The sequence below is a fragment of the Thamnophis elegans genome, chromosome 15 (genome assembly GCF_009769535.1).
Source record: "Thamnophis elegans isolate rThaEle1 chromosome 15, rThaEle1.pri, whole genome shotgun sequence".
In the NCBI taxonomy this organism is placed as follows: domain Eukaryota; kingdom Metazoa; phylum Chordata; class Lepidosauria; order Squamata; family Colubridae; genus Thamnophis; species Thamnophis elegans.
In genome coordinates this window covers 8,445,147-8,464,490 of record NC_045555.1, presented here as the reverse complement: position 1 = coordinate 8,464,490, position 19,344 = coordinate 8,445,147, and the positions used below count along the sequence as shown (strand labels likewise).

General features: G+C 51.0%; 1 protein-coding gene across 1 annotated transcript in view; it reads right to left on the bottom strand.

Moving 5' to 3' along the window:
- Positions 1–2,621: 2,621 nt before the first annotated feature.
- ALPL (alkaline phosphatase, biomineralization associated) overlaps positions 2,622–19,344 on the bottom strand; it is a 39,185-nt gene continuing 22,462 nt past the window's right edge. The window contains exons 7-12 of the mRNA XM_032231737.1: positions 12,053–12,196; positions 10,598–10,667; positions 8,708–8,842; positions 8,408–8,599; positions 7,227–7,346; positions 2,622–5,822 (exon numbers count right to left, since the gene is read on the bottom strand). Of these exons, the coding sequence (XP_032087628.1) occupies positions 5,554–5,822; positions 7,227–7,346; positions 8,408–8,599; positions 8,708–8,842; positions 10,598–10,667; positions 12,053–12,196 (930 nt within the window). The 3' untranslated portion in view covers positions 2,622–5,553. The remainder of the gene's footprint in view (positions 5,823–7,226; positions 7,347–8,407; positions 8,600–8,707; positions 8,843–10,597; positions 10,668–12,052; positions 12,197–19,344) is intronic.

Below are 19,344 nucleotides of genomic sequence, written 5' to 3'. Positions count from 1 at the left end.
AGGAGGGAAGGAAGGAGGGAATGTAGGAGAGAAGGAAGGGGGGAAGGAAGGAGGAAAGGAAGGGGGAAAGGAAGGAGAGAAGGAGAAAAGAAAGGAGGGAAGGAAGGAAGGAAGGAGGGAAGGAGAGAAGGAGGGAAGGGGGAGGAGGGAGGGAAGGAAGGAGGGAAGGAAGGGGAGTAGGAGAGAAGAAACTGTAGGGAAAAATTGTTATAAATACATATTATTAATAACAGTTATGAGATCATATAATTGTGAATGTATATATGAAATTGGAAAAAAAAAATATTGGAAGACTGTTATCCTGTCTCCCCTGGTCCTTCTCTTCACTAGACCAGCCATGCCCAGTTCCTGCAACTGTTCATCCTATGTTTTAGCGTCCAGTCCCTTAATCATCCTGGTTGCTCTTCTCTGCACTCTTTCTAGAGTCTCAACATCCTCTTTATAGTGGGGTGACTGAAAGTGGATGCAGTACTCTAGGTGTGGCCTTACTAAGGCTTTATAGAGTGGGAATGGGAGCTCACGCCAGCACACGGTGCTGGAGTCTCGAACTGCCAATTTTCTGGTTGACAAACCTAGCAACGGCTAAGCCACCTTAAAAATCTTAGCCTGCATCCAAGTCCTCACCGCCTCGGTCGGATCCAGGCATTTCTGCAATGTCCCTTTTGTGCTGAGCATCTACCCCTGCTCCGTTATTTGTCATTTTCGGTTCCTGACACCTTTTGACTAGCGTTCTGTGCCCGGCTGCGCCTGCGGAGGGCAAAACCACTAACCATAAATATAGGAATACATGTATTTATTAAGGTGCCAGATCAGACACTTCTCTGTTGAGTCCAGCAGTTGTTGACTCGGCTTGGCAAACAACTCTGAAGCACCCCAGACGAGGGGAGGGGGGTGTTTCCCCACCCCTTGTCCTCAGTAATAGGGGCTCTGGGGCCAGCAAGGCAATGTGTCCCCTCCCTCCCTCCCTCCACCGGTCAGCCCAGGTGTCAAACTGCCCCAGATTTCAGTGGAGAGATACGACCTGCAAGCCACTAGGCTCTAAGGCAGTGGTTCCCAAACTTGGCAACTTTAAGACTTGTGGACTTCAACTCCCAGAATTCTCCAGCCAGCTCTGCTGGCTGGAGAATTCTGGGAGTTGAAGTCCACAAGTCTTAAAGTTGCCAAGTTTGGGAACCACTGCTCTAAGGGGACATTTCTGAATCTCCCCTCTGCACGCACTCCACAATTAAAGCACCCTGAAACTCCTTGGCAATCCATCAGCCCCCTACTCCCCCACTCAGGAGAATAGCAGAGCAGCCACTGGCTCTCAATTGCACTCGACGTGTAATCCTCAATGGAACTGCATCTTCATGGAGGGACGTATGCAGTGGAGTACCCCAAGGCTCTGTTTTAGGCCCAGTACTCTTCAACATCTTCATCATTGATTTGGACGAGGGGATAAACGGGGAACTCATCACATTTGCAGATGAGATCAAGCTGGTAGGAATAGCCAACACTCCAGAAGACAGGCTTAAGATACAGAAGGATCTTGACAAAACTGGAACATTGGGCACTATCTAACAAAATGAAATTCAATGGTGAAAAAAATAAGGTTCTACATTTAGGCAAGAAAACCAAAGTGTACAGGGACAGTATAGGTGGTACCTGGCTCAATAGTAGTAACTTGGAGAGGGATCTTGAAGTCCTAGTGGACAACCGTTTAAATAGGAGCCAGCAGCTGCCAAAAAAGCCAACCCAGTTCTAGGCTGCATCAACAGAGGGATAGAATCAAGATCCCATGAAGTGTTAAGACCACTTTATAAGGCCTTGGTAAGGCCACACTTGGAATACTGCATTCAGTTTTAGTTACCATGATGTAGAAAAGATGTGGAGACTCTAGAAAGAGTGCAGAGAAGAGCAACAAAGATGATTAGGGGACCTGGAGGCTGAAACATATAAAAAACGGTTGCAGGAACTGGGTATGTCTAGTTGAATGAAAAGATGGACTATAGGGGAGACATGATAGCAGGTTCCCAATATCTCAGGGGCTGCCACAAAGAAGAGGGAGTCAAACTATTCTCCAAAGCACCTGAGGGTAGGACAAGAAGCAATGGGTGGAAACTAATCCAGGAGAGAAGCAACTTAGAACTAAGGAGAAATTTCCTGACAGTTAGAAATTAATCAGTGGAACAACTTGCCTCCAGAAATTGTGGGTGCTCCAACACGTGACGTTTTTAAGAAGATGTTGGATAACCATTTGTCTGAAGTGGTACAGGATTTCCTGCCTAAGCAAGGGGTTGGACTAGAAGACCTCCAAGGTCCCTTCCAACTCTGTTTTTCTATTCCTTTCCTCTGTTTCTCGTTGGATGGGTTTGGGGTAATTCTTTCCCTGCTCCTCCTTTTACAACATGTGAATGGGACGGGAAGGAGGGCCCCCGATTCAACACCCAGAACTGGATGGCCCAAGCGAGCAGAGAGAGGAGCTCATTCCCAAACTTCGGAAGAATCCTCCTTTGTGAAATGTCTTCAGCAGATGGCTTTCCCATCGCTTTTTTCCCCAGCTGTTTCCCAAATCACATCTTTAGTTCTGGATACCCACTTGTGCCCCTGGAAGCGCCCATTTCCTTCAAAACAGCCAGTTCTTCAGCTGGTCCAACATAATTTTATTTCAGAGTTCTCCTTCCCCTGAATTTCAATTTTTTTAAAAAAACAAAGTTATGCAAGCAAAGGAGAAAAAAAATCAATTTAGAGTTGTTGTATTTTTTTAAGTGAGAGCAACTGCCACAGATCTCTCTCCCAAGGTGGACGGTGCCCGTCTTCCTGCCAGTCGGTCTGGGCACCTTTGGCAGAGAAGCCTTCCATTCCTCAAAGATGAAGAAGCTGCTTGTCTGGCGCTTTCTCTGTCTGGAAGCGAAAATATCTCCCTGTGCTCTTAAGACTCAGCCCTGCCAAGGTAGCAGGCGGAGGCGACAGTCCTGTCCTTGCAGAGGGAAAAGAGGCTGCCCCCACCTCTGCTCCCTACACTCCTTCCCTGCCCAACAGTCAGGAAGCTGAAGAGGAAGACCGGAAGGGCTGTGAGAAGTCAAGCTGCACCCAAACAACGATAACTGGGAGCCTAGCCTGATGCTCTGCGGCAGGGGTGAAATGCTCTGAAGTCTGCTACCAGTTCGCTTCGCTACCGGTTCGCTTCGCTACCGGTTCACTTCGCTACTAGTTCGCTTCGCGCGCACATGCTACCGGTTCACCTGAAGTTGTAGTAAAAAATGCTAAGGGTTTGAGCGAACCGGTAGCTTCAACTGTGTGTCACTAAGCTATGCCGCGTGATTTTACAGCTGATTGTCACACAGCTGATCGTCGGAGCTACCGATTCGCCCGAACCGTTAGCATTTTTTACTACCAGCTCTGCCGAACCGGTAGCATTTCACCTCTGCTCTGCGGCCACCAGAAGCCTACAGAGAAGTTCAGAGATGGTCACAGAGGACCGGCCTTCCCACTTCTTCCCCTTCCACGCATGGCCTCTCAAGGCGAATCCTTGCCCATCCCTCATGGCTTGCGGGAATGACTTCCATGGTGTTAAAAGACCAGTTGAGGGACAATGGATGCCCTTTGGTTGCCCCGAACCTATAGCCCATGAAAAGCAAAAGTAAAAGACAAGGAGATGCTCAAGGCGTGAAGAGCCAGAGTGAGTTTGACCTCCAGGTAGACATTCATTGCTAAGACCTGTCTGACTTCAATCTAGCCCACCTGTTTTGTGGAGGGCAGCGGCCTCCTCCAGTTAGAGGTGCCATTCGGCCAGTTAGGACGCGTTCGCCCCTCCCACCAGCCCCAGCTCTATGGCATCCCACTTAGGCACTTTCTTTTAGTATGCGTGGACACGCCAGTGGTAGGTTCCGGATCCCATTGCAACCAGTATGGTGCAACGGGGGCCGGCGTCAACCACATGAATGCGCGCAGCATGAACGCCTGCATGCATGCATACTTAACGTCTGCAACGCTCCGCGATGCTCCATCTTCTCAGCGGAGCATCACGCAGGCGCCTTACGCATGCGTGGAAGCCCCGAAGAGCTCAAATACAGGTAAGGATGCCGGACAGGTGGGTGGCCCTCCAGAGCATCCTACCGGAACAGTACCCGGCAGTCACTGGTAGGCCCATACCAGGGTGTAGCGGTCGTAACCCACCACTGGGACACGCGGACTCACATTTGCCAACTCTACTCAGCCTTCTGCACCAGGAGGGACACGGTTTGTAATAGGCTCTCCACCCCGATAAATATTTACACCGCAGCCCTTGTAAGCAGTCTCCCACCCACTCACATACCCCAGGGTGGAGTCTGCAGTCGTTTCTGTCCACCTCTCAAACGAAGCCAAATATTTGCCTCCTTTAACCACGGTTTGCTGAATAAGCTGCACACAGTTAACCGGGTTTGTGCATTGTGCTAATCGGCAAGCCGAGGCGTTTACAAACCGTGCTGCGTAACGAGAGCCAGAGTTCACGCCAGGGACTACCCACCCCTGGCTTATTAGGATGGTACCTACTGCCCCCTCCTCGCTTCATTTGATTCCTTCCCCGGCAGCAATAAGTTTTTCTGTTTTTCAGATTGTGTGCTTAAGTCACGGTTCCTAGTGAGGGTGGGGGGATGAAAAGGGCGAGATGTTTTAAAGCCTGCAGAATTGCTATGTAGGACTGTTCTGTTCCAGAAGCTGGGGTGAGGCACAGATCATCTTTTTATGGGTTTTGGTAATTTATGGGCTTTGTATCCTGGATCACCCCTGCCTAGGATTTCCTGTGAATCCCTCCCTTCGGGTGGGGGTGGAGGGAACACTTGGAAGCTGCTAGGAAAATTCTTTGGGGCTCAAATTAAGACGCGGCTGATGTGGATGTGATTGTCTCTTGAGTTCCACCACTTAGCCGCTATACCGCTTTACAGTGCTTTATAGCCCTCTCTAAGCAGTTGACAGTCAGCCTCTTGCCCCCCCTCCCAACAATCTGGGTCTTCATTTGACCCACCTCGGAAGGACGGAAGATTGAGTCCACCTTAAGCCTGGTGAAAATCGAATTGCCAAATTTGCAGGCAGCCGGCAGTCAGCAGAAGGCGCCTGCAAATACTGCACTCTGCACCACCACGGCTCACTTACAGCGAAAGTGGGTCAAAGCAGGCAAACAGGATGGCAGGGAAATGGGACACCCTTATTATATTTCTGTTCTGAATTGGCTTTGGAAGAGTTTGAGGCCCAGGTGGAACCTTTCAAGGCCCGGAAATGACTGTTGAGGCGAGCTAGACATACATGCTCCTTCCTGGTCCAATGGGACAAGCCCTTCTCTTCCTTTAAGAGGGGTTCAGGAGGGGGGGAAATATCCCGGCTTTTCCAGCTGCTTCGATTGGCACCGATCCTGACGCCACGGATCGTTCTGTCCCAGGGCAAAGCAGAGCAGTTCCTTGGGGAATAAGCCGAGTCGTCCAATGTGGTTTCCCCTCCTTGAAGCCAGAAACCCCTTGAGGGTAGTTTGAGGCTGGAAATCTCAAAACAGCCCCCAAAAAGTCTCGATCCGGAGAATCCGAGGAGCTGGAGGCTTTAGAACAAAACTCGGAGCAGGAGGATGGAGAAGACTGCTGAAATGAGAGGGACGGATCCGGAGTGGCTGCCTGGCGTGCCCGACTGGCAGTGTGCCTGGTTCTCGCCAATGCAAGCTGCATAGGCCATCACGTGGGGGATGTAGTTTTGCTCGTGGACCCCGTGGAGGAGGTGAGCCATGGGGCCCTTGGCGAAGACGGCCACGTCCTCCCCTCCGTGCGTTTCCATGCGCAGCGGGACGGCTGACTGTGCCTGGTAGTTGGCATCGGCTGTGGAGGGAGAGAGAGAAGGTGGGTGATTCCCCAGAGGGAAGGGGAGGAAGATGAAGGAAGGCAGGATACAGAGCCAGTGTCCATTGGCATTGGGACAGAGGTGGGTTCCTACCAGTTCGCACCTATTCGGTAAAACCAGTTCGTCAAATCTACCTAACCGGTTAGAAGAGATTCCACCAGTGGACCCGGAAAGCAGGCCACACCTACAGAAGAGGTTCCAAAAATTTTTGAAACCCACTACTGGTCCTTGGATATGATTATTCTACACTATCATGCTCCTATTTATAAAACTCAGTGCCTCTGTGAAAGGTAAGGATGACTGCTGCGTTTGTGGTGCAATCAGAACATTGCGTGTGTTGAAGTTGTTTTAACGCAAACCAAAGATGCCTTTTAAAAAACAAGTTTACATCCTATTCTTATGCAAGCCAGTGCTGTGTGTGAGGTAATTTCAGGTGGTTCTGACAAGTGTCGTCGGCATCTTCATATCTGGTCACATGGGTGGCAAGCCACTCCCATCCGGTCACATGGGCGGTAAGCCACTCCCACAAAGGAGGCCACACCCACAGAGTAGGTTTGAACAATTTTTGAAACCCACCACTGCATTGGGAGATCAGTCAAGGGAGAAGAGATGCTTTGGCAAATCTTTGAAGGTGTTGTGGCCCGCCGGCAATCAGCAGAGCTGGCAACAGAATTGGACAGTGAGGTTGGGGAGGAACATGGGCCAGTCCTGGGGGCTGAGGAAAGCTCAGAAGAGGGCTCTGCATCAGAGGCAGAGAAGGAGCTAAACAGCAGTGAAGCAGAGGAACAGCTGGAGCCTGTTCCCAGTGTGCACATGCGCAGAGCTGCCGGAAGACAAGAACAACTCAGAAAGCAGGGTCGACTTGGGAGTAAAGCCACACCTTGGAGGTGATTGACCCCTCCCATAGGAAATAAAAGAGGAGCGAACAGGGAGGGGGCTTTTGCAGGAAACAATTTGTTCCTTTGGTCGGTTCAAGAGTGGAAAGTTCTATTTGTGACTTTAAGAGACTCTGTGCCAAGTTTTACCTTGCCCTGCATTTGGAAACTAGTTATTTGGCAGCTCACCAAGCGAGATAAGGTTCGTGTTGATAAACATTCCTCAGAAAGACTGTTTGCTAAGCCTTGCTGGCTGCGAATGAAAGGAATTCACAGTCGTGTCAATAAAAGGGGTTTTGCCGGGACCAAGACTCTGTTTCTTGCGTTTTAAGGAAGCCTGGGTCAGAACAGGAGGGTACCATAGCTGATCCGGGGGGTCCTAAAACAGGGAGAAATCCAGCCCGAACTGGCCAAAGAGCCTTTCTAGACGACCCTTTGAAAATGAAGGGGGTCTCGCTGAACCCCATTTGCTGGGAGGAAGATGGGGAACCATTGCTTGGTACTTACTGAAATTGACCGCTGAGATATTCTCTCTCTCTCCAGCTATTATTTTGTACCCGGGTCCGTTTCCATACAGGATGGAAGTGAACGGCTTCTTGTCCATGTCACTCTGCATCGGGGCCAGCCCTAGAGAAAGAAGATGACATCTTTACCAAGACTTCTCCCATTACCTCTTTGGGGACCTGCCTCTACATGGAGATGAAAGGATCAATTCCGGCATTATATGGACCCAGATTTTACCGTATTTTTCAGAGTATAAGACGCACCTTTCCCCCCTAAAAAGAGGGTAAAAATTTGGGTGCATCTTATACACCAAATGTATCCCCACCCACCCACCAGCCCCCACCCTTTGGCCTCTGCCTCCCAGGAATTTACCTCCTTGCAGCAAACAGGGAAAATGGGGCTTGCGGAGGTGGCAATAGGCTATAGCAATCCCTGCAGCCTGAAACTGCTGGTCATAGGAAGGCTGTGCTGAAACTGAAATTGAAAGTGAACCCGTCTGTTTGCTGTTTGCTGCAAGGAAGCAAATTGCTGGGAGGCAGAGGCAGATTTTTTTTTCTTGTGCTAATCAGGCTAAACTGAAACAGGCTGTTTACTGCAAGGAGGTAAGTCAAAAGCTATAAATGCCTATAGAATGTTCAAATTATTAGACTTATTTTTTTTCAAAGACTGCTTTATTATTGTTCTAGACAGCTTAACAAAATGAAGAAGCTTTTTAAAATAAATGCTTCATCTGAAGAGGCTCAGTGCTATTGTATCTTCTTTTAAATAGCAGAGAATAACATATACTTCCATAAAGCCACATCAATTTTAACAGCATCTGTACAGGTATAGTCTGAAATGTAACACCACAAACAGTGTACATCGTCTGTTTGCTGTTTGCTGCAAGGAGGCATATTGCTGGGAAGCAGAGGCAGATTTTTTTTCTCTTGTTTTCCTCCCCAAAATCTAGGTGCGTCTTATACTTCAGAGTGTCTTATACTCTGAAAAATACGGTATTTCCCAGCCCCCTTTCGCCCAGGGCGAGGGAGACCTGATGTTATGGGACCAAGTGGACGTGACCCACAAGTTGGGCTGTCCCCATAGGGAACCATGCGTTCGGCTGTCCAAGGGGCATTTCTCGCTGACCCAAGATTTCAAGCATTCACACAGTATTACGGGCGCCAGTGGACGGAGACGTCGCCTACCGAAAATGGAGTTGCCGCGGGTTGTGTAGCCCCCAAATGTGAACACGTGGGAGTGGTCTGCGGTCACCACTGTCAGGGTGTCATCCAAAGAGGTCAGGATGCCAGCCTCGCCGATAGCCCGGTCCATCTCTACCGCCTCGTGCAGGGCATGCTTGGCCTTTCCTTCATGGTGCCCATGGTCAATCCTGCCACCTTCAGAGAACAGGGAGAGTGAATTCCCAGTTTGGTTCCCTCCCGCCAGCCCTCTTTGGTCTCCCCACCAATCCAGCGGCTATGGTGTCCCCGCTTCCTGTGGCTCACCCTCGACCAGGAGGAAGAATCCGCGGGGGTTCTTCTGGAGGATTCGGATGGCCACGGTCACCATTTCGGTCAAGGAAGGATCCGTTTGGTTGTTCCTGTTGAGTTCGTACATCATGTCGATGGGCTCGAAGAGACCTACGGAGAAGAAGGAGAGGACTTGGCAAGAGATGCCCAGAAGATGTCACCCAGGCAGCTGAGGAGGGGGACTCCACCAGGACCTCCACCCTTCAGCTTCTGCCCTTCAGCGTCTTCCTGTCCTGGGGATGAGCTGTGGTGTGCACAGCTGCATGTCAAGACACGTTCTGGCTGCTCCTGTGAGGCTCTCCAACCTTGCTCCTTCTTGCATGGGTGCCAACCTTCAACTGCCCGTCCTCTCCTCTCTGGAGCTGTCCGGAACTCCCCTTCTTACAAAAGGAAACTTTCACACGGAGAGTATAACCTCGTAGTAATTAATTACCGTACTTTTCGGAGTATAACACACACTTTTCCCCCTCTCAAAGGGGGTGGCAATGTTGGTGCGTCTTATACACCAAATATGGCCATTTTTGGCCTCCCGAAACCCTACCCCGTGGGTCTTGTTTTCACCAAAAATGGGGCGCAAAGAGCAGTGGTGGGATTCAAAAATGTTTACTGCCGGTTGTGTGGGTGTGGCTTGGTGGGCATGGTGTGGCTTGGTGGGCATGAAAGGGGAAGGATACTGCAAAATCCCCATTCCCTCCCCACTCCAGGGGAAGGATACTGCAAAATCTCCATTCCCTCCCCACTCCAGGAGAAGGATACTGCAAAATCCCCATTCTCTCCCAATCAGCTGGGACTCGGGAGGCAGAGAATAGATGGGGGTGGGGCCAGCCACAGGTGGTATTTACTGGTTTTCCAAACTAGTCAAAATTTCCGCTACCGGTTCTCCAGAACTGGTCAGAACCTGTCGAATACGACCTCTGGCGGAGAGGGTTTGGGAGGCTTGCAGAGTGCTCCTGGGGGCTGGGGAGGGCAAAAACAGGATATGTGGGAGGTTTGGGAGGCCAAAAACAGGCCTGTTATTCGCAAAAATGGGATGCACAGAAGGTTTGGGAGGCCTGCAGAGTGCTCCTGGGGTTGGGGAGAGCAAAAACTGGACATGCGGAGGCCATAAACAATTTTTTTCCTTATTTTCCTCTTCGAAATCTTGGGGTGGCTTATACTCCGGTGTGTCTTATAGTCCAAAAAATACAGTATCCCAAAGGCAAAAAAAACGGACTGGCAGCATACTCAGAAGAGATCGGTCTCCCCACCTCACCCATTAAACGAAACTGGGGCAGCAAGCTAAGGGGCTTTGAATTGCCTGAAAATTCATCCCACACTGGAGGGCAAACGACATGCCCGAATTCTTAGGTCTGTGATGGCGAGCCTATGACACATGTGTCACAGGGAGTCATATTTGCTGGCATGCCAGTTGTCAGGTCTGGCATACATGTGGGCACGAGCCAGCTGATTTTCGGCTTTCCAGAGGGCTGGGGAAGGCCGTTTTCGCTGCCCCCAGGCTTCAGGAAAGCCTCCAGAGCCTGGGGGGTGGGGGAGTCACAAGGGCTTGCGCAGGTGGGCAGGGTGGATTGAATTGGTGTGGGCACGCACACAAACAATTTTGGCATGCCAGCAGAAAAAGGCTTGCCATCACTGTCTTAGGTGATCCCTTCCCTAATTTTATCCATTTGTGCTTGGAAAGCAAGCATGGTCCTTTGTTCGCGAGAGGGACATTCGGCAGTGGAACAAATTCAGTGGCGGGACCAGCCAAGCGAGTCGTGGCAAGAGCAGTCACTCCAGAGGCCTTAGGGGATCTCCAGGGCAGCCTCTGCTAAAGGGGACCAGATCCCTGAGAGCCCACCTGAGCTCCCACCCATCTGCCAAACTCACCCAAAACATAGTCGACTTTCGCTGGGTCCAGCTTCATTAGCTCCGCCCGGTTCCATAGATAAAGGGCATTCTGGGAGAAGAGAGAAAGGGAGGGGGGGTTCAGCCAAGGATTTTGACAACCGGATCCTTGTCCCCTTCCTTTCCGAGGACAGCCAGGGCAGCTCAGAAAGGGGATTGTGGCTCAGGAGCGCCAGGCTGAAGGGATACTACCCTGAGATTATTCGGGTGATCCTCCGGGAATCTCTGGCTGAGAGAGCCCAGGAGAAGGAGGAGGATGAGTGTGGGGTCCTTGGGGGTCTCGCAGGCATTTCATTAACCAAACTAGATTAGATTAGATTAGATTAGATTAGATTAGATTTATTTGGCTTGTATGCCGCCCTATTCCCGGAAGACTCAGGGCGGCTAACAATAAGAAGGGAAGGGGGGTACAAAAATAAAAAACAACAATTTAAAATTCAACAACAGTCGTAACATCTGATGGGGCTGGATAATTCAACAGCCCCAGGCCTGCCGGAACAGCCAGGTCTTAGTTGCTTTGCGGAAGGCCGGAAGGGTAGTAAGGGTCCAGATCTCAGCGGGGAGATCGTTCCATAAGGCCGGAGCAGCCACAGAGAAGGCCCTCCCCCGGGGAGTTGCCAGCCGACATTGGCCGGCAGATGGAATTCGGAGGAGGCCTAGTCTGTGGGATCTAATAGGTCTTTGGGAGGTAACTGGCAGGAGGCGGTCTCTCAAGTAACCAGGTCTGGTAACATCATCAGTGGGGGGAGGTGGAGGAGAAGGACTGTGGGGTCCTTGGTGCTGTCTGAGTTGGGTTGTGTTCTTGCAAATGTTTCATCATTACTTCCACTAGGCCAATAAGATCCCATAGACTAGGCCTCCTCCGAATTCCATCAGCCGGTCAATGTCGACTGGCAACTACCCGGCGGAGAGCCTTCTCGGTGGCTGCTCCGACCCTATGGAACGAACTCCCCGTGGAGATTCGTACCCTCACCACCCTCCAGACCTTCCGCGTAGCCCTTAAAACCTGGCTGTCCCGACAGGCCTGGGGCTAAAGACTTCAACCCCACCCGAATAGTATGACTGTTGTGCTTTTTAACGATGTATTGTCTTTATGTGTATAACTTGTTTTGTACTTCCCTCCCCCTGAATTGTGAGCCGCCCTGAGTCCCCTCAGGGAAAAGGGCGGCATACAAATAAAGCTAAAATCAAAAATCAAAATCAAAATCATCACCCAAACTAGGAAACGCTATCAGTGCTAGAAGGGAATGGGGTGGAGGAGGAGTGGGGTGGAGGAGGAGGAGCAGGAGAAGGAGGAGAAGGACTGTGGGGTCCTTGGTGCTCTCTGACCTTGGTGGTTTTCTCACAGGCGTTTCATTATCTAAACAAGGTAACATTAACGCTACATCCCATCATGATCAGAAACCGTTTTGCTGAGCTGGCCAACTGCATCCTCACCTTGTCTTTGGGCTTGGCGTCCTTCCACTCCTGGACCAGATTCCTATTGTCCAGCCGGGTCCCTTTGTATTTCTCCTCATCCGGGTACTCCACATCGCTCGTGTTCTTGGGGAACATGTACTTCCGGCCTCCTCCCATGATGACCTGAGTGAGAGACAAGAGCGTAACTGCTGCTGAAGTGCCCAGGCCAGTTAAGGCAGCCACCTCCCCACGTCAATCCTGCATGTCAATGTTGTGGCCCGCCAAAAGATCTGGCATCAGATTCGGACAGTGAGGAGGTTGGGGAAGAACATGGGCCAGTCCTGGAATCTGGGAAAGGCTCTGATGAGGGCTCTGTGTCGGAGGCAGAGAGGGGACCAGGGTTCCTGGTCGGGGGGCCATTCCCAAAATCTGTGGCCTTGCTGGTAACTTGGTTTCCCATAAGCAGAAATCTCACTCTTTGCACTGGTTATGTGTTGTGGCCCGCCAGGAGCCAGCAGAGCTGGCAGCAGATCCAGACAGTGAGGAGGGTTGGGGAGGAAAATGGGCCAGTCCTGGAGTCTGGGGAAGGCTCTGATGAGGGCTCTGTGTCAGAGGCAGAGAGGCGGCCAGAGCTATCTGACAGTTATCAGCTGCCTTCAGAGTCAGACATCAGTAAGGCAGGCAAACAGCTAGAGCCTGTTTTCAGTGTGCGCATGCGCAGAGTTCCCAGACAAAGGGAACAGCTAAAGAACAGGGGTCGACTTGGGAGTAAGGCCACAGGTGGACCGTGAATGGCCCCTCCCATAGGGAATAAAAAAAGGAGCGAAAGGGGAGTGGAGTTTGCAGGAGACAATGAGTTCAATTCATTCGGGGGAAGATCTGTTCCTGATTTCTTGCCAAGTAATTGCTGCTACAGCATGGAGTTTGGAAGATATCGGCCTGGCAGCTCTCCAAGCCTGATCAAGGTCTGCAGTTGTGAAATCTCATGAAAGACTGTTGGCCGGGACTTTGCTGGAGTGGAATTCCCTTTGAACTAAATAAAAGGGGTTTTATCGAGACGAGGAGTCAGCTTCCTGCTTTTGGATAAGCTGGGTCCGAACAGCCAGAGACACCCTGGGAAAGCAGAGCATGGCGCCGAGAAACACAGGGCTCCGAGAGGCAAAGGCTTCCCCATGACGGCACAGGGAGGCCTCCATCCCCGTGGCCAGCTCTCTTACCGAGCCAGGGATTTGGCAGAAGCTGCGGAAAAGAGGCCAAGAGCAATTTGAGGCAACCTGAACGCTGCCCGAGGGCTGGGTTGGCGCCTTCAGGCTCCTTCCCCAAATGAAGAGGATTTTAATTCAGCTGGGCGAGCATCTGAGGCGGTCTTGATGGAAAACATATTTATTTGACCACAGTCCCTTTCTGCTTTGCCGTTCCAGCCTCCGCTTTGGATTTAGAGTCTTAGGAGGTGAATCACGAAACTGCAGCAGCAGCAGCGAAGTAATCATAATAATTACACACCGAGAGATCTATATTAAATAGAATTGGCTGCCGAAGGTATAATTATTTCCAGCCTAGGAACAAAGTTAAAATTATATATTAAAAAAAATATATGTCCCTATTAAGCTACTTAAATGACAGATTTAGCTCTCCTTTTCTCCGGAGGATTTGTTTTCAAACGGAAAGACGCACCTATTTATTTACCCCAGAAAAATGCGGTGCCCGATGCCACGGGCTGACGTTGGCACTGAAGCAGGCATAGCCATTGGCCGGCTGGCCTCAACCCACAGGGACAGCTGCACTGTGGACTCGAGGGGCACCTGGTGCCAAGGGCTCTGTGGAGGACAGTCACAGCTCCCGGCACACGGAAGCAGCTGGGATGCCCAGATGTGCACCATGGTTGAGCCAGGCCTTGGGAAGGGGAGGTAGCAGTTTCAGGGCCTCCTGGCATCGCCCCTGCCAAGGCCACCTTCCTATCCCAGCCAAGGGTTTCATAATGTTCTGACCTAGGCTTCCCCAGCAGAACTAAGCCGGGTCCTCATCCCGATAAACCCCTTTTATTTAATTGACAGTGAATTCCTCTCCAGCAAAGTCTTTCCTCTCCCACAATCTTTAAAGATAGTTCACAATTACCGACCTTTGTCAGGCTTGGAGAGTGGCCAGGCCGATATCTTTCAAACGCCGCAATACTTGGCAAGAATGCAGGAATGAACTAATTGTCTCCTACAAACTCCACTCCCCTTTCGCTTAATTGACTGGGAATTCTGCTCACTCACGTCCAGCAAAGTCTTTCTAGGGAGGATTTACAGTCACAGACCTTATCTGGCTTGGAGAGCTGCCAGGCCGATATCTGCAGAACTTGGCCAGGAGCCTCGGAGAGTCACGAACCAATGAAGCGAACTAATGGTCTCCTGCAAACTCCCCTCTCCTTTCGCTCCTCTTTTATTTCCTCTGGGAGGGGCCATTCATCGTCCACATGTGGCATTCCTCCCAAGCCGATCCCTTTTCTTTAGCTGTTTCCTTTATCTGGCAACTCTGTGCATGTGCACACTGGGAACAGGCTCCAGCTGTTCTTCTGCCTCACTGATCTCTGACTCCAAAGGCAGCTGATAACTGGCATACGGCTCTGGCCCCCACTCTGCCTCCGACACAGAGCCCTCATCAGAGCCTTCCCCAGACTCCAGGACTGGCCCATCTTCCTCCCCAATCTCTGCACTGTCCGAATCTGCTGCCAGCAGATTAACCAGTGCAAGGGGTGAGATTTCTGCTTATGGGAAACCAAGTTGCCAGCAAGGCCACAGATTCTGGGAACGGCCCCCAACCAGGAACCGGCCTCTGGGATAATCCAGGATAATTCCTTCTGAGAATTCCTGCTTCGTGTCCAATGAGCCTCTGTAACCAGGGTGCCTTTCACCCCATCTCCTTCCCTGTCCTCCTTATGCGGATAGATGATGGTCGTCCATCATGTTCGAAGAGGACCTTGGCATCTAACAGCTTGTGGGCTGTCCACGATGTATCCGCAGATGGCTGGTAAGTCGTATACGGGCACAAAATGTTCTGCCCCATATCAGGCAGAGATGTGTGGGCATCATTGTTGCAGCATTTGCAGCTCTGGCTTTGCAGAGTGCTCGCTTCTCTTGTGCTCTGGTTGTTCTTCTGTCCTCAGATGTCTGGCAGCCTTGGTGGATCAGCGTGTGCCGCTCCTTATGCGGATTGACACACAGATCAGCCCTCAACCTGCTTTCTACTGATGGTTGTGCTGTGGTCCACCAACAGAGCTGGCAGCAGATTCGGACAGTGAGGAGGTTGGGGGCCTGGGCCAGTCCTGGAGTCTGGAGAAGGCTCTGATGAGGGCTCTGTGTCGGAGGCAGAGAGGGGGCCCTGCTGCCTTCGTAGTCAGAGATCAGTGAGGCAGAAGAACAGCTGGAGCCTGTTCCCAGTGTGTACATGCACAGAGTTGCCAGAGGAAGGGAACAGCTAAGGAACAAGGGTTGACTTGGGAGAAAGGCCACAGGTGGACGGTGAATGGCCCCTCCCAGAGATAAATAAAAGAGGAGTGAAAGGGGAGTGGAGTTTGCAGGAGACAATTGGTTCATTCCTGCATTCTTGCCAAGTATTGCGGCGTCTGAAAGATCTCGGCCTGGCCACTCTTCAAGCCTGATTAAAGTAGGTAATTGTATCAGAGGCAGAGAGAGGGCCAGAGCTGTATGCCAGTTATCAGCTGCCTTCAGAGTCAGACATCAGTGAGGCAGATGAACAGCTGGAGCTTGTTTCCAGTGTGTGCATGCGCGGAGTTGCCAGACGAAGGGAACAGCCAATGAAAAGTTCGACTTGGGAGGAAGGCCACAGGTGGATGATGAATGTCTCCTCCCAGAGGAAATAAAAGAGGAGCGAAAGGGGAGTGGTGTTTGCAGGAGACAATTAGTTCGCTTAATTGGTTTGTACTCTCCGAGACTCCTTGACAGGTTTTGCAGATATCGGCCTGGCTGCTCTCCAAGCCAGAGAAGGTCTGTGACTTTGCTGGATGTGGAGGAGCAGAATTCACAGTCAATTTATAAAAGGCGGTTTTGTCGGGACAAGGAGTTTGCTTCAGGCTCTTGGGAAGCCTCAATCAGAACAGGTTGGTCATTTCATGGAATCCAGATGCTGGTTGGGGCCTGCCAGCTGCCGAGATCAGCCAAGCAAATCCTGGGAGGAGGGGAGGGCTGGACCCAAACCAACCTTCCTTGAAACGAGGGAAGAAGCCATTTGGAAACGAAAGAACGCACAGCTCCTACGGAGACCCACATATGCCAGGAAGCACTGCTCAGCTCCTCTTTCAACATGCCGCCTGTATCCAGTAAAGTGCGGAAGACGAGTTGTCACCAGAGGGTGCTGTGCCCTCTCTCTCGGAGCCGGGTGGCACTCTTTGGAAAGCAGATTGGCTGGGTTCGGGCTGAGATGTCCCTGTTTTGTTCTACCGTTAATGGCCTGGATCAAAGGTCGACTTGCTGCCACACTGCCATTCTGTCCCCGCAGCCCACTTCAGAACCCATGGGCACACCTTGGCACAGCTCCCCCAGGCACCGCCTGCATTTCAAACTGGATGCAAAGAGGCTTCTGTTTCTGCAGAACCCAGCCCTCCGCACTTCTTTGGAAATGGGTGCCTGCCAGCAAACAGTGAGGAGGTTGAGGAGGAACATGGGCCACTCCTGGAGTCTGGGGAAGGCTCTGATGAGGGCTCTGTGTCAGAGGCAGAGAGGGGGCCAGGGCCTTCCAACATGACTCAGCTCTCCCCTTAAGCCTCCTCCTCCTCCCCAATTCCTGGGTCTTTGCAGTTTGGAAAAAGTGCAGAGAAGAGCAACTAAGATGTCTAAAGGTCTGGAGACTAAAACAAATGGAAGAACGGTTGCAGGAATTGGGCGTTGTGGCCCGCCAGTGGAGCTGGCAGCAGATTCTGACAGTGAGGAGGTTGGGGAGGAACGTGGGCCAGTCCTGGAGTCTTTGGAAGGCTCTGATGAGGGCTCTGTGTCGGAGATCAGTGAAGCAGAAGAACAGCTGGAGCCTGTTCCCAGTGTGCGCATGCGCAGAGTTGCCAGACGAAAGGAAAACAGCTAAGGAACAAGGGTTGACTTGAGAGTAAGGCCACAGGTGGACGGTGAATGGCCCCTCCCAGAGATAAATAAAAGAGGAGTGAAAGGAGAGTGGAGTTTGCAGGAGACAATTGGTTCATTCCTGCATTCTTGCCAAGTATTGCGGTGTCTGAAAGATCTCGGCCTGGCCACTCTCCGAGCCTGATAAAAGTAGGTAATTGTGAGCTATCTTGAAAGACTGTGGGCTGGGACACAGAGGGGAATTCACTGTTGATTAAATAAAAGGGATTTATCCGGACGAGGACTCGGCTTCGTGTTGCTGAGAAAGCCTGGCCAGAACCACCATCTTAGCAATGTTCTCAACTCCAAAGAGCAACACTTCTGAAAGATTATCATCAGGAATCACAGAAAGAATCCCTTGCCAGCTAGGAAACTGGAAAAAACTGGAAAAAATTGTTCTGAGCCTCAGGATGAGGGCAGGAGATCCTCCGGAGTGGAATTAGCACACAAATGCACTCAAACAAGGATATATTGTTCCAATTGTCTACTTTGGCTGAGCTAATAGATTTCATTTCAGGCACATTCGAAACTCATTAAAGTCGCAACGCTTGCCCAGTCACGAAAGTTTATTTTAATAATAGTTTAATGCCATTGTTCAGGTGCCAAAGGGCGTGTCCTGAGACCATCGCGATCTGGAATTAATTTGTGCTGTGGATTAAGGTGGCGGACCTTAACGGTTTTATACGGGGTTCAATGGTTTAGACCAGGGTTCGGCAACCTTAAACACTCAAAGAGCCACAAAAGTCCTAACCGGAAGCCCCCCGTTCAATTCTGGAGCCAACTGGAAGTCCGGTTTCCCCACCATAGAGTCTCCTCCTAGCGCAGCGTCCTTTTTCCTCTACCTGTCCTAACCGAAATCCTTATCAATTGCGGAGCTGACCAGAAAACCCAACCCTTGCCTGGTACGCCCTGCTTCCCTCCCCCAAACTGGAAGCTCCTCTCAAAATTGGGGTGCCGACCGGTGATAGGGAGCCGCAGCAGAGGGATGAAAGAGCCACATGCAGCTCCAGAGCCGTGGGATGCTGCCCTTCAAGGATAGCCAAAGGCGGTTGGAAGATTTCTCTCTCTTCCTTCTTCTCTTTTTCTCTGGGCCAGGAGGGGCATTTGAATTAAAACGATCTGGGCTTGAATCAAAAAGGAAGAAAATCCCGAGCTGTCCTCCAGCCCCATGATTTAAACCAGCAGCCGAATTGAAGGCGAAGCATTACTCACGCCGAGATTCAAAAATGTCGTCAACCTGGAAAGGACTTTTTTCCAGGAACACCCGTGTTCTTACTTCATTGCCAGAAAACAGCCAATTAATAAGCAATTTTGCAACCTGTAATTGAAAGCGTTCTTCCCTTTTAAAAAAAGAGAAAACCACAAAAGCCCAGCTTTTGTGAACGTGGGTGGTTTTTCCTCATGGTCGTATATCAACTTGGTGGTTATAATAGAGTCGGGGTGTTGAAAAAAGCCAGAGTCAGACTGGACGATGAGCAAAGAAAGGAGAAGAGACCAACAGGAGGACTATGCTGTCCCCCAATGGGGGGGAGGGGGGGTTTCTGGCCATGGGAACTCTCCGTGGCTGCCAAGATGACTCAGCCCCCTTCATCCTTGGCTGTGGGGCAGCCTTCTGCCTCCTTCTTTGTACTTTTTAGTTCCTCAGCAGCCAGCCTTCATTGGCCCACGGGAAGACTTTTTAACTTCCAAGGAATTTAAGGCGTTGCATGCACTTCAGGTTGAACCAACAGGTGAAGTTCTGAAGGCATGTTGGCTTGGGCTCAAGAAATCAAGCCAAGCTTGTTGTACTGGACGTGTTCTTCACTCAACTGAAGTCTCCTCATGGGTCATCAAGAGGCAGGTGTCCCTCCCCGCAAGCCTCTTCTGTTCCTCTCTTTCCCATGCTTTCGTCCATCACCACTTCGCCTCGTGGAGGAACTCGACATGACTGACAGCCATCTCCAAGCGTCATTGGAGACACCCTCGGATCAGAAGGAAGTGAGCTCTGAGGAAATCCCTGGCCCAGAGAGAAGCTCTTGGCCCTCATCCAAGACACAAGGATCCACATCCGCCCTTAAAAACAGACCAATGGGTACCTTCTTTGGGGAGACGGCTTGACTGTTGAAAGTGGGCAGGTGGAGGCCAACTCAAGACCAAGATTCAGAAGGAAGGGTGGTCCTCCCAGTGAGACAGGCAGAGAAGAAGGAAAATCCAGCTTAGAAGATGAGAGGTCGTTGG